Source organism: Esox lucius, chromosome 11 (genome assembly GCF_011004845.1).
Source record: "Esox lucius isolate fEsoLuc1 chromosome 11, fEsoLuc1.pri, whole genome shotgun sequence".
NCBI classification, from domain to species: domain Eukaryota; kingdom Metazoa; phylum Chordata; class Actinopteri; order Esociformes; family Esocidae; genus Esox; species Esox lucius.
In genome coordinates this window covers 22,651,251-22,666,570 of record NC_047579.1, presented here as the reverse complement: position 1 = coordinate 22,666,570, position 15,320 = coordinate 22,651,251, and the positions used below count along the sequence as shown (strand labels likewise).

Sequence of the window (15,320 nt, the reverse complement as noted above, 5' to 3'; positions counted from 1 at the left end):
TCATGCACTTTGATGTTGATTGTGGCAAGAAAGTCCTGTACATCCCTTCATGTTACCCTGAAGTTCTTAGAGAATAATGTCAGCATTTTTGGTCAGCTCTTGACCTCTTATGTAGATTGCCAGTGTTCTGGAATGTTCTCGATTGGTAGATGATCCGTCAGACTGTGCAATGATGTGCTTTAAATTGCATGAAAATGGCTTTGTAACCCCTCCCACACTCATGAGCATCAATAATCTTTCTTCTGAGGGCCTTGAATGGGTATTTTGATCTTGACACGATGTGTTACCACACACCCATATGGTTCAGACCAAACAGACTGTTTCTGATCTTTATGGAAGGCAGAACCCTCCACAGTTACTCTAATCATTTGCACCTGCAAATGTGATGGGAATGGTAGGGCTGTACTTGCTTTTTTGGCATAGGGAAATGTGTTAAATTGGGTTATCTTTATTAATGAATCTGGTTTGAATTTAGCTCAGATATCCATTTGTCCAAATACCTTACCAGTAAAAAGACATACTTACCCTGTCACTTGACTTACTTTTTTACTTGACTGTAAGACAGACTGACTTGTGTACATACAGCCTTACCCATTGGCTCTAACTAACAATCCCACAGTCCTCTCTGTTGGTCTGCCAGGCAGCCCTCCCCTTGCCTGTGGGCTAGATGTTTATAACCCACAATCCACCTCATCTCCTTTGTTTTTACCCTGTCCACTTTTTCCATTTCCTTTCTTTTTTCCCATTATAACTCTGTTTTTTAAGGAGCTATTTGAAGAATGTGTGTTAGCCCTGGTTCAAAGCGGGCACAGTGGAACTTAACTCTACTGTAATTACCCATTTAGTCAGAAATTGCACCTTTGGAGTGGAACTAGTTTAAACCATTGCCGTGGCTGAAAGAGAAGCAGATCTGGAGGAGAGAGCGAGAGGTCGTGGAGCGTGTTGCGTCTCAGCAGGTGTGTCATCATCACGACAGCCCCGGCACCGTCCGGCCTCACGCCCACTGCAGATGACCGCCGTTGCTCGCCATGCGAGCTCTATCCTGCCGCTAACGACACACCTCGGGTTAACGTAAACGGACTCGACACCGACAAAGAAGATGACGCGTGTTGATCCCAGTAAAGAACAGTCTGTGTTGTCTGCGCTGGCTGTGTCTGTGCATCGGTCTGTTCGCACGCCACACTAATAACTGGTCTGAACCGGAGGAGCGGAGCGGGAAGTGGAGTTGCACTCAGACCAACAGATGACTGACCACACTGGGTGACCTTTGTGTTTAACTGTCTGTGTTTCTCTGTGTGGAAACTGGAATGAAGAATCGGGACCAGGGACTGAGACATGCAGATAAAGGGGCTTGGGGTGGGGGGGGGCATGGCCTTGGGCATTCCCGGACGCTGTCCCGCCTCCCAGGGGGAACTGCAGGGTTCTTTTTCCCAGAAAAAGGAGATTTCTTCACTTCCAGTCAGGACTGGGGGGAGAGTTGTCTAACTGTGCCGGGAGGGGGGGCGGGGGTGACTTGAGAGACTGGAGACAACTGTCTCTAAGATACCCTCACCCACACAAGGAGACAGTAACGCGCCCCTCGAGGTCCCTTCTTCTGTCCGGGAGAGACGTCTGTCTGTTTGTTTGTTTGGTTTGAGCCTGTCTACATTCCGTTCTTCTTTCCATGCTGCGGTCGATGTTTCCGGATGTAACCGGGACTGGAGATGCGGCCGTAAACATTTAGACATGTTGACATCACAGTCTTTCACCTTCTCTTCCCATTTTAACACTTTCATCCCCCCGCCATCTCTTTTTCTCTTTCCCGGTGCGTGCGTGTGTGCGTGCGTGTGTGCGTGTGTGCGTGTGTGCGTGCGTGTGCGTGCGTGCCTGTCAGGTGGAGCGGAGTGTCCAGTGTCTGTGCAGGGTCCAGGCTCTGCCCACAGTGACAGACCTCTACAGGCAGCACATGACTCAGCTGCTCCAGTGGCTGTCGGCCTTTCACCAGACCTGGACCAGCTACTCCACCCAGAGACTGCAGCTTCAAGTCATCGTCACCCAATCAGGTGAGAATTTGCAGCCAATCGGGCAAGACTACCGCCTGTTTACATTTTCTCTGCCGTTTTATGCATTAGTTGACAGAAAAGCATGTGTTTTTGAACCCTTGCTGTGTGTCGGGGGCACTTAACCACTGAACCAACCGAGGCCACTATTAACTTATTTTCCACACTGTCATTTATGCCTTAATGCTTTGCCACTTGAGAGGAATCAAGACATGAACTCAGGGTCCTTGTGCAGAACACTCTCTCAGACTCTGAAGATAACCTGCCATTATCCATCTACACACACACACACACACACACACAGTCTGTTATTACAGCCCAGGTAGCTTAGTGACTGGTAACCCTCCCACTGTCAGTGGAGCCCAGACCTTTAGGAAGAGTTGGATGTCTCTGAGCCTCTCAATGGTACTAAGACATCACCCCATCCCCTTAATCCTCTATCATCAAAGCCTTGCATGCGTGCGTACACACACACAAACACTCACTCACAAACTTTCATCCTGGATTGCGTGTTCTCTCTCTCTCATTCAGTCCCCTCTCTCTCTATCATTCAGTCCCCTCACTCTCTCTGACACCAGACCTATACTAATTGAATGGGAACTGCCATAAGCAGCTGAGGTATTTCCCACTAGTCTCTTAAGCCCCCCCCCCCCCGTCATAACTGACCGGTCCATTTAAAGGCTGTGGTCCGCCCTCACTCAGGTCACAACATCAAACGTCAACCCCGAAGACCAAAGTCAAGCCTGTTCTTCACCCACCCGTACCCACCCCCAGACCACTTTGAACCTCTGAGTCTTTGTGTTCACTGTGCTTTTTAGAAGTACTCCCTGCAAAGCTACTCGCCGTTCCGGGGTTAACCCTTGACCTTTCTGACCGCTGTGGCCAGACGGACACCACGGCATTCTGGGAATATGGGCCCTGACAATGTCACTACATGCTATAATCTTTCATCTCTTCTTTGTGTTGTTTGAAATCTGAGTGTTCCATTCTTTTACTCCTCATGGTCAGCTCTGACCAGCTATTTTCAGACAGACTTTGCCCTCCCATTTCCTCTTTATACTGGCATCGCTGTTCTTTTTCCTTCAGAGAGAGTGTGTGTCTGTGTGTCCCTGCATTGTCTCTCGTCTGGTTCGCCTGTCAGAATAAATGTCTGCTGTGTGCGTCTGTGGGCTGAGGAAGACGGGACACTGTCGTCACTTAATGAACTACCAGACTGTCATTATGGCACTGCTGTCTGCCGCGAGTCAGTGTGAGGAGATGTCTGCTCTGACTCCTTCACCATGCATGGGACAGGAGGCCCGGAGATGTCTGCTCTGACTCCTTCACCATGCATGGGGCAGGAGGCCCGGAGATGTCTGCTCTGACTCCTTCACCATGCATGGGGCAGGAGGCCCGGAGATGTCTGCTCTGACTCCTTCACCATGCATGGGACAGGAGGCCCGGAGATGTCTGCTCTGACTCCTTCACCATGCATGGGACAGGAGGCCCGGAGATGTCTGCTCTGACTCCTTCACCATGCATGGGACAGGAGGCCCGGAGATGTCTGCTCTGACTCCTTCACCATGCATGGGACGGGAGGCCCGGAGATGTCTGCTCTGACTCCTTCACCATGCATGGGACGGGAGGCCCGGAGATGTCTGCTCTGACTCCTTCACCATGCATGGGACGGGAGGCCCGGAGATGTCTGCTCTGACTCCTTCACCATGCATGGGACGGGTTTCCCACAATTCCACTGCATGACATTTATTCAATTTCTTTGTCTCCCTCTCTCTTTCTCTCAATTTTTATTTCCTATCCTCTGTCTTTTCTCATTCTCTCTCTCTTTTTCCCCTCCGTTGCCCTTCTCTCTCTCTCGTGCCCTCTTCCCCCCCCCTCCCTCCCCCCTCCCTCCCCCCATCCCTCCCTATGTGTCAGTTTCAATGGCCGGCCTTTGCTCCGGGGGTATCTCAGGATATCCTGTGTCTCGTCTCTACAGCTTGTCACACACTTAGTGTCTGTCTGTGTGAGAGCTAGGAATACTTTCCCTGTGAATTTCCCATCCAGTCAATGACCCTGTTTAGTAACACCATTTACTGACAAACACACTCATACCGTTTGCGCACACGACATCTCTTTTTACTCAAGTGTTATTTCCGTGTCGCTGTGTCACGGTCTGGGCGTTTTTTCCGGGACGTTCCGCGTCCGTCACTAGTTCTAATAACGGGACCGTTGTGCGTTTAGGCCCGGTCGTCGGAGAGTTCCTACCCCAGCTGATGCCCCTGCTCCAGAAGTGTCTCCACCCAGACAGGGACCCGGAGATGAGACTACACGTCTTCACCGTGCTGTCCAGACTGCTGCTGGACGCTACACACACACTCGACTCCCAGGGGTGAGTTGTCCACGCACGCGCGCACGCACGAAACGCAACTGCGCTCCTACGCCCTCAGGTAAGTGTCAAAGTGAACACTGGACTGTGTTCTGGTGCCCCAAAAGGTGAAAAGTTCAGTAATGGTATTAAGGAGAGCACGCCCTCCCCAAAACATACCCCTTCCCTCTGCCAGGCGGGAGGAGTACGGCCCTGGGTGACTTTCCATGGGCTCGTTAGCTCGCGCTGACGTAAAGCTCTCACGTTTGTTTTCATTTCTCAATAGTGTCCCGAATGCGGTGCGTTTCCCCCTCCCCCTCAGACGTTCTTAGCAGATTTAGCGCCACTCAATGTTTTCCCCGACTTCCTCTCATTAACTGTGAAATTAGCAGCACGGGAGCCCCATCAGCAGAAGTCAATGATCTAGTATGTCTGTGTTGGCTGTGTCCTTTCAGCCTCTACAGACCGGAGAAGGTCAATGAGTGCAGTTACCAGCACACAGTAATGCCGTTACTGTGAAGCGTTAGATTAATGTTTCATTCACATTTTTGCGTGTTTTACAAGAATTACCTCCCTATTATTCCTGTCGACATTTCAGATTTCAGAAGTCTGCCTAACTGATGGGACTTGCAGAAAATCTGCAACGTAAATAAAGGTTCCGCCGGCGGCGACAGTGTTACCATCGGAAAGGCTGATTGATTCCGACATCAGACATATGAGGTTTCTTTGTGAACAACTTTATTTCAGTTCTTCCAGACTCTCTGAAGGGGAGGTCATGCATAGGGGCTGGTGCTAGTGTTACCAAGCTGCCGCCCGGTCATTACCTCTTCCTCTGACCGCCCCACGCTGGACTCAATGCCAGTGGTCCTCTGACCACATGACCACAAAACTTGACAACGTTCCAACCAAACGCGGCCAAGTTGATAGCCCTATTGGCGTCATTTTGAGCTAACGAATTTAGACATTTACTATTATGTCATGAACATATTTACATATTATATTGCAATGAAGTATTTCTATGAATTTATAGTGTAATAGTATATTGCTTAATCGGCCTACTATTGCAAGTTTAATATCACTTTTGATGTTATTGTAAACACACTCTCCCTGTATTCTCTATGGAGCTTAGGACCATAGATTATGGCTGCTATAGGAGATTGGTCGTGACTGGATCAACCAGTCTTCTCTCAGCATTCGTGACTGAGTGGCCCCTGAGGAATTGAGGAACAGACTTTTAACGGGTGTCAGATACCAACTCCAATTATCTGGATGGACTTGACCACCATAGGCATCTTGTAAAGTCTGGGACATACCATCATTTGTGTGGGTGTGTAATGCAGTAAGTTACAGTGATCTCCATCCTAGAGTCCTTACAATACCAATATGATGGTGGGTTGAAGTGCATTGAATCTGTTATTGGAAAACCTTATAGATAAGAGAATAGTATTGAATGACAAAATGGCATTTATTTTTTTTAATAAAAAGAGCATAAGAAAGATACATGCAGTATATGATTCTTAATTGGATGGGTTCAATTGATTTATCTTCATCTCCCCCTCTCCACTGTGCATCTCTTCCTGTGTCTCACCCCTCTCCCCCTCTCCACTGTGCATCTCTTCCTGTGTCTCACCCCTCTCCCCCTTTCCACTGTGCATCTCTTCCTGTGTCTCACCCCTCTCCCCCTTTCCACTGTGCATCTCTTCCTGTGTCTCACCCCTCTCCCCCTCTCCACTGTGCATCTCTTCCTGTGCATCACCCCTCTCCCCCTCTCCACTGTGCATCTCTTCCTGTGTCTCACCCCTCTCCCCCTCTCCACTGTGCATCTCTTCCTGTGCATCACCCCTCTCCCCCTCTCCACTGTGCATCTCTTCCTGTGTCTCACCCCTCTCCCCTTTCCACTGTGCATCTCTTCCTGTGTCTCACCCCTCTCCCCCTCTCCACTGTGCATCTCTTCCTGTGTCTCACCCCTCTCCCCCTCTCCACTGTGCATCTCTTCCTGTGTCTCACCCCTCTCCCCCTCTCCACTGTGCATCTCTTCCTGTGTCTCACCCCTCTCCCCCTCTCCACTGTGCATCTGTTCCCCGTGCCTCACCCCTCTCCCCCTCTCCACTGTGCATCTGTTCCCCGTGCCTCACCCCTCTCCCCCTCTCCACTGTGCATCTGTTCCCCGTGCCTCACCCCTCTCCCCCTCTCCACTGTGCATCTGTTCCCCGTGCCTCACCCCTCTCCACTGTGCATCTCTTCCTGTGCCTCACCCCTCTCCCCCTCTCCACTGTGTATCTGTTCCCTGTGCCTCACCCCTCTCCACTGTGTATCTGTTCCCTGTGCCTCACCCCTCTCCACTGTGCATCTCTTCCTGTGCCTCAGCCCTCTCCACTGTGCATCTCTTCCTGTGTCTCACCCCTCTCCCCCTCTCCACTGTGCATCTCTTCCCCGTGCCTCACCCCTCTCCCCCTCTCCACTGTGCATCTCTTCCTGTGCCTCACCCCTCTCCCCCTCTCCACTGTGCATCTGTTCCCCGTGCCTCACCCCTCTCCACTGTGCATCTCTTCCTGTGCCTCACCCCTCTCCCCCTCTCCACTGTGCAACTGTTCCCCGTGCCTCACCCCTCTACACTGTGCATCTCTTCCTGTGCCTCAGCCCTCTCCACTGTGCATCTCTTCTCCATGTCTCACCCATCTCCCCATCTCCACTGTGCATCACCTCCCCGTCTCACCCCTCTCCACTGTGCATCTCCTCCCCGTGCCTCACCCATCTTCCCCACTCCATTGTACGTCTCCTCCCCATGCCTAACCCGTCTCGCCCGTCCCAGACATTGTTTAATCCAAGCCCTGGCCGTGTGCTCTGTGGTCTAGCTGTGGCTCCTCCAGTCCGACCCACCAGTTGTTCTGTCACTCAGCGGTCAACGCCACTGCTCTGACTGCAGCTTGTCCCAGCCATGCTGGAGGAATCTGTCTGGGTGGGTGGATGGATGATGGCTGGGGTCATGTTGAGGTCAATCTTCTGGAATACTGTATGTATTCTTAGAATCTTTTGGAGGACAGATTCTAAGAATACATACAGTATGTTATGGGTTGTTTTATGGGAGTTTGTATAGTTACATCAACCCTGTGGCCACTTTATTTGGTACACCTGTGCAATATTGGGTAGATGTCCTCCAGAACAGAACATCGGCGTGGATTCACCAAGGTGCTGGAAACATTCCCTAGGGATTTTGGCCCTGCTGACTGCAGATTCTTTGGCCACACATTCATCTTGGCAACCTCCCGTTCCACATCATCCCAATGGCTCTCTATCAGTCTGAGGACTCGGACAGGCCGTTGGAGTTAATTAAAGACACTGTCATGTTTGTGGAAACCGCTTGTTATGAGGTGTGCTTTGTGTCATGGCGCGTTGTTCTGCTGGAAGGATAATTTGAAAACTGTAGACTGGGGCCATAAAGGGATGCACATGGTCAGCTACTATGTTTAGGTAAGCTGTGGCATTCAAATGATGCTTATTAAGGGGCCTAATTTGTGTACATCATTACATCACTGCCACCAGCCACTACTGTTGACACATGGCCGGATGGATCCATGGATTCATGCATTTCATGTCAGATTCTGACCCTACTATCTGCATGTGGCGGCATTCATTTAGATTAATCAGACCAGGCAAACATTTTCCAATCGTCAGTCATCCAGTTTTGGTGACCACATACCTGCTATAGCCTCATTTTCCTGTTGTTAGCTGACAGGTATGGGACCCATCATGATCTTCTGCTGCTGTAGCCCCATGTTCCTGTTGTTAGCTGACAGGAGTGGGAGCCATCATGGTCTTCTGCTGCTGTAGCCCCATGTTCCTGTTAGCTGACAGGAGTGGGACCTATCATGATCTGCTGCTGCTGTAGCCCCATGTTCCTGTTGTTAACTGATAGGAGTAGGACCCATCATGGTCTTCTGCTGCTGTAGCCCCATGTTCCTGTTGTTAGCTGACAGGTGTGGGACCCATCATGATCTTCTGCTGCTGTAGCCCCATGTTCCTGTTGTTAGCTGACAGGAGTGGGAGCCATCATGGTCTTCTGCTGCTGTAGCCCCATGTTCCTGTTAGCTGACAGGAGTGGGACCCATCATGATCTTCTGCTGCTGTAGCCCCATGTTCCTGTTGTTAGCTGACAGGAGTGGGACCCATCGTGGTCTTCTGCTGATGTAGCCCCATGTTCCTGTTGTTCGCTGACAGGAATGGGACCCATCATGGTCTTCTGATGCTGTAGCCTCCCATTCCTGTTGTTAACTGACAGGAAAAGGGAACCTCTTCTGCTGCTTTAGCCCAGAAGACCACAAATTCAGAAATGCTCTTCTTTAAATCACTGTTGTAAGGAGTGGTTATTTGAGGATTTGTGACATTTGTTAGTTTAAACAGGAGGCCCGGTCTAGCCACTCTCCTCTGACCTCTGTTATTAACAAGGTGTTTTTACCCACAGAACTGTCGCTCTCACCATGTATTTTTAATCCCACCATAGCCTGTAAACTCTAGAGACTTTAGTGAAAGTCCCAGAGGGTCAGATGTTTCCTTGTCTGGCACCAACAATCATACCAAGGACAAAGTCACTTCCGCAGTCTAATGTTTGGTCAAACCACAACTTAACCTCTTGACCTTGTCTGTATGCTTTATTTATATTGAGTTGCAGCCACATTATTCACTGTTTGGCTATTTGTGTTAATGAGCAGGTGTACCAAAGAAAGTGCTGGTTTGGGGATAGTTTTACAGTAGTTTTTATGGTATCAATCAATCAAATGTATTTTATAAAGCCCTTTTTACATCAGCAGTTTTCATGAAGTGCTTATACATGTACCCAGCCTAGAAACCCCAAACAGCATGTAACACAGAATTGATGCCAGTGGCTAGGAAAAACTTCAGAGTAGGGTTGAAACCTAGAGAGGAGCTAGCCTCTGAGTGGTGGCCAGCCCTTATTTGACTGACATGTGAGATTATAAGTATACATTTTGACCACATGCCTGTTCAGATGGCCAGCAGGTCAATAAATACAGTGTCCAGAGTTTTATGGATAGTTTTAAAGTAGTTTTATGATTGTTTCTATGGAAACAAAGATGGCAGTTTACGGATAGTTTTATAGTAGCTTTTCATTAAAGTTTGTAGGGTGGCTTTTATTTTTAGTGCGCATATTAGTATATTGCAGTTTGTATGTTTAGCCTGCATGGTAGTTTCAGTAGTGGTTTGTATGGTTGTATGTATGTTTAGTTTGCATGGTAGTATTTGGTCGTTTCCATGGTAGTTTTTATGTTTAGTTTGTATAGTACTTCCCAAAGGAAGATTGTATGTTTGGTTTGCATAGTAGTTTGTATGTTTGGTTTGCATAGTAGTTTGTATGTTTGGTTTGCATAGTAGTTTGTATGTTTGGTTTGCATAGTAGTTTGTATGTTTGGTTTGCATAGCAGTTTGTATGTTTGGTTTGCATAGCAGTTTGTATGTTTAGTTTGCATAGTAGTATAGTAGTTTGTATGGGCTCTTCTGTCATAGGAGTTGATTGAAGCAGTCTGATACCCCGACTAAACAGCTCCAAAATTCAACTGAAAGGCCTACATCTTGTTCATAAAGAACCGACAACAACCAGTGCCTCACTGCTCCAACTCTCTGTTTATATCACGGGCCACCTATGCCGCTAAGTATTGGCGTGCTTATAACCCAGGGCCTCTCAGTAGTTAAGTCATCTTGTGAAGATTAGCGAGTGATCAAGCAGTATATCACCTTTCATCTAGGGGCACCAAGTCTGACTTCCTTGAATGAAGGGAGACGGGGAAGTAATACTGTTCAGAATTCATGTTGACTTAATATCTTCTCACATACTGTTACTCTCAGTGTAGAATGTTGGCTATGAAGCCCACACACCCGCAAAAAAAACACTCAGACACACACAAACACACGTCGACACAATCCATCTCATCAAAGCGACAATGATAATGATAGCTAGTATTTGTCTGTTTCTTTGTTCCTGTATCAGAATGCCATAATAACACATTGGCAGCAGAACAGAGACTGGGGAAGGAAGAGTGTCTCCCATAACGGGCCCTGTTTCCACTGACACCCTCTGTTTCATGTGGATCTGTAGGCTGCTATTAAAAGGTTAAGGTGAAACACAAGTAAAGAGGAATGTGTTATGTGTGCCAGAATACACCCCGCACGCCATGAAAATGGCAGAATTTGGAGGTGTGTGTGTTTTTGTTGTGCTCTCTTAATGAGGACCACTACAATAGTAAAACAAGGAAAATCATGCAAAGTACAGATATTTGGCCAGAACTCACTTTGACAAGAAGCTTTAATTGACTGGGGTTAAGTTTAGGGTAAGAATTAGGAGGTTATTATTGGGTATTAATGGTGAGGTTATTGATGTTAAGGTTTGGTTTAGATTTAGGTGTTTTTTTATTACTCTAAATTGCTGGTCCTCACTAGTAAAACCAATGTGTGGGTGTGTATGTATATATCCAACATCTGGATGTGTATTTGAGGGAGAGAAAGTAGGGAGAACAGAATACATGGAGTCCACTAACTGGCTGATGGCTGTGTTAGTGGGAGATGGTCTCCCCCTACTGGGAAGCAGCTGGTACGGCCGTTGTTCCCATGTGATAATTTTTTGCTCTTACAAAAACCACATGGCTATGTCGGGGAGAAATGGGATGTCAAACTCCTAAACGAAGGACCAGAGAAGCTATGTGCGTGTGTGAATGTCAGCGTGATTGAATTGGCTCGGAAAGTAGGGAGTGAGTGTGAGAAGAGGAAAAACGAAGGACATCCAGATGGTCCTCTCTTCCTCCTCTGCTCCGTCAGGTTCAGGACCTCTACTCTGTGGTGACCGGCTTGTTGGGCTGGGCTGTGAAAAACATGGTTACAGAAATGTGGCAGAGGTTTGCCACTGTTCAAGGCAACCATGTCTGGCTGCCTGGCTGAGGGAAATACGGCATATACTCTCACCAAATGCTATAGGCCAATTAGGCTGCTTTCTGTAAATGTATCCTGACTCTACCCAATCAGGGTGGAAGACTGCTGATTTTCTCTTCTACTTGAGTATTAATCCCACCCACCTGGTGTCCCAGGTCTAAATCGTTCTCGGACAGTTAGGTAACCAAGGCCCTGTTGTGAACTAGCCCCTAAATATGGTTCAGCTGTTTAAAATGCTCCGGCAACTCAGAGGTAGGGCTGCACGATTCGGATAAAATATTGAATCGCGATTTATTTGATACATATTGCAATTAATTACGGTTATGATTTGCGATTTTCAAACATGGGTGTAAACAGCGTAGATAATCTCACTTTAAAATAGAGATCATAGCCTACATAACGTGATATTAAACTCAATAAAAATCGAGTTAATGTTTAGATTTTTCTATTTTACACTACCAATTTGAAGGTGAGGCCTGTGTCGAACTATTCGTTTGTTGCAAATGTTTGTGCCGTTGCCATAGCTGGTTAGGCGAAATTTCTCAACCCCTGAAGTATATATTTTTCCTATATTAAAGGAAAGGTTCGATTTTTTTCCCCCGGATGATCTAGCCTAATCCTAGATTGTGGATATTGATATGTCTCCAGATGCTCTCCTGAAAAATTGTGCCAAAACGAGCTTTGTATCAATGGTTATGTTCTACGTGGTTATGTTCTACATTTTTCATAAACAATGCACTACCTCACAACACATGTTTCAAAACAGTTCAACTACGCCTATGGTGCTGACCTCATTGGAGTTTACTACCTTACAATAAGCACAATTTACGGACATTTATCAAAATGTTTAGTGAATGTGCAGTCCCCTATTGTGTTATTAAAATGAAATCTAGCTAATTGTCTAAAAGACACCGTCATTCCGGAATGTTATCTGTCAGGGAAAATAACTGGCATGGCCGTTCCCAACACAGTATCAAAATCGTGCCAATGTTCCGTAGTAGTAATGTAATGTCAGTACCTCTCCATACTATTCATGCAGAACGGGACTTGGGTAGCAATAAATCCCAAACGTGAACTACAGTTTAGTAAACAAAGCCGGTTGCAGGATAAATCCTCCTTGCAGACACATTCGCATTCGCAGCTAATACAACATTTTGTTTGAGCTCGTAGTCTACTAGCTAACTTGAGCTACAGGTGGGTAAACAAAGCCGGTTACGGATACGGCCTCACAGAGAGATTCGTCCGCGCGGCAGCTGCTTATACATTTTCCAGAAAGAATAAACACCGATAACCATTGATGTAATGCTCGTTTTGACACATTGTTTTCGGAGAACATACAGAGACCTATATAAATATACCCAGGCCTTCCCGTTTTGGAAAACTTAATGTATCGTACAATTTCAAACGCTATATCCGTTGCCCCGTTCACTTTAATTTTAGCCGGGAGAGGCTTCCTTTAAAAAATCGTAAACTCTCAAACCTGTTATGTCGCCATAGTCCAGGGTTTGGCTAGATCATTCGAGAAAAAAAAAATTGAATCAAAAACGTACCCTTCCTTTAAGTTTATTTGTAGGCACCGACATTGAAGCGGAAACTTAGAATAACCAATATCTGGTGCCACTCGCTAACTGGAAGCAGACGTCTTCGCTACACTGTAGCAGTTGCATTGTTAACTCAAACTAACATTGAAAAACAGTCAAGTAGTAAAACAAAATTAGTCCAAGTATTTAAGTAATCTACAAAAATATATACAGCACCCACATGCAAAACAATTACGTTGCCTCGCGTGAAGCGCATATTCACCTTTTCAGGAGTTGAAAATCGCGTAAGTTGGCGATTTGAATATTTGAAATGTCCTACTCTGAAGATGTACATTTCTGCATAGAGGGCAACCTCGGGGAATCTAATGACACTGTCTTTGAAATGTAATCTGTTGAATTTTCAGGTAGAATGCATCATAAGATGACATAAACCTTTCTAAGCCCCTGTGGATCCCCCTGCTGAGTTTTAGAAATCAACATGGTTACTAAGCCTGTAAATTAACCTGCTCAGTTTTTGTTGTAATTTTTAAATCCATTCAAACTACTCCAGTAAAGAAATGAAACTAACAGAATAAAACTGATGTGAAAAATCCAGTAGACATTTGAGATATCTGAAGAGATCAGTAGGCGTTGTTCACTGTCTTATACTGTTTGAGGCGGGCTCTTAGTTGAAACACGACCTGTCACCAGCCCTGGAACGTTGTCATTATGTTTCCAGCGTTATGACCTGAGCTCTTCTCTGCTCGTGCCCACCTCCAAAAATGATGTGGAAAGACAACACACTTAGTCTACTTTTAAAAAAAAGGCCCCTTTACATTCATTCTCACTAGTTCTTCTTAAAATGAACGTGTAACGTTTTGCTTATGTATTGACAATAGTAATGGTTGTTTATGTAGCTTGTGCAGAATTGGTGAAGCCCAGAAAAAGGCCTTTCTATGTACCTGAAGTAGTTGGGTGACACTGATGGGGAGCAGCCGGTCCATGCCGTAGACCCAACAACAGAAAGCCAGGAAGACGAGGCCTGCAGCCTCCTCCCTACTCTCTTTGGCACATATGGTCTTGTCCACCATCATCTTCCACAGAAGGTCACTGGCCCCTGCTGCCTTCCCACTCCTGAGCTCAGCTACTCGGTTTCGACGTGTTTGGAGGCTGGCTGTAGCCTCTCTGGTTTTACAGTGCAAGGCAGGAGCATCTTTGTCTTTCTTTTGAATAACCATTGCTTTTCTGGGTGCTGGAGGCCTTGTCTGCACCAAAGGGGTTGCAAGCGGGAGTACAAGTATCTCTCCAGTGCTATTGTACGATCTGTGTCCTGTGGTCTCATTGGTCGTACTGGCGTTTTCAGGGCAACTATGTGAATTGTGTCCTGTGGTCTCATTGGCTGTCTTTGCGGCCCAGGGTCCCTGAGGGAAGTTGACAGGAGCCAGAATGCTGTACAGGTTTAGTTCATGATGAGGCTCGCTGGCCCCCTGCTTGATGCCCTTGGGGGTTATCAGAGCATTCCTAAAACCCTTGTATTCCGGATGGTGTAATGACGCAAATAAACATATCAATCAATCAAATTTATCTATAAAGCCTGTTTTACAACAGCAGTTGTCACAAAGTGCTTTTACAGAGACACCCGGCCTTAAACCCAAAGGAGCAAACAACAGTAGTGTTGGATTTCAGTGGCTAGGAAAAACTCCCTGAGAAGGCCGAATTTTAGGAAGAAACCTACAGAGGACCCAGACTCAGAGGGGTGACCAGTCCTCTTCTGGCTGTGCCGGGTGAGATATTAAGAGTCCAATTGGAATAATTAATGAATTTATCTGGGCTGAATCCAGAGTCTGTTTAAATTTAGACTAGGTCAGAAGTATGACCAGATGGACAAGGACAGGGACAGCAACGGGCCCCCCAAACCAGGTACTCCGCAGGTGTGGACCAGGACCTCATCTCCTCCTAAAATTTAAAACGGGAGACTGGGAAAATTCAGAAAATGCATTCCTCATATCAACAACGATTTATAGTGGAATAATAATAATAATACCATCAAATGAATGCAGATAGTGTACAAATACATTTCTCTTCAGAAACATTCACTTAACCAATTGAAAAAGCAACCGCTTGCTACAAAGATAGGTGAGTTATGGTGTGCCAAATGACATCACAATATGGTCAAGATGAATGTGGATCCTTTAAATTAGTCTTTTTTATTTCTATAATTCTTTTATCATATTTTGAATGCTTCCAATTAAAAAACGGGTAACTTTATTTTATTTTAATTACACTGAACAAAATGTTAAACGCAACACTTGTTTTTGCCACCACTTATCATGAGCTGAACTTGTGATAGTTCAGCTCATGATAAATGGGTGCAAAAACAAAAGTGTTGCGTTTTAAATTTTGTTCAGTTTAGCACATATTTGAAATATTCTAAAGCAGAGACATTGCCGATAGGGTTGATTAAAATGTTGATTATTTTGC

At 46.4% G+C, this 15,320-nt stretch overlaps 1 protein-coding gene across 1 annotated transcript in view; it reads left to right on the top strand.

Moving 5' to 3' along the window:
• Positions 1–15,320, top strand: part of LOC105021650 (dynein assembly factor 5, axonemal) — a 35,666-nt gene that overhangs the window by 12,921 nt on the left and 7,425 nt on the right. The window contains exons 8-9 of the mRNA XM_010889450.3: positions 1,874–2,042; positions 4,260–4,407. Coding sequence (XP_010887752.2) covers positions 1,874–2,042; positions 4,260–4,407 — 317 coding nt within the window. The remainder of the gene's footprint in view (positions 1–1,873; positions 2,043–4,259; positions 4,408–15,320) is intronic.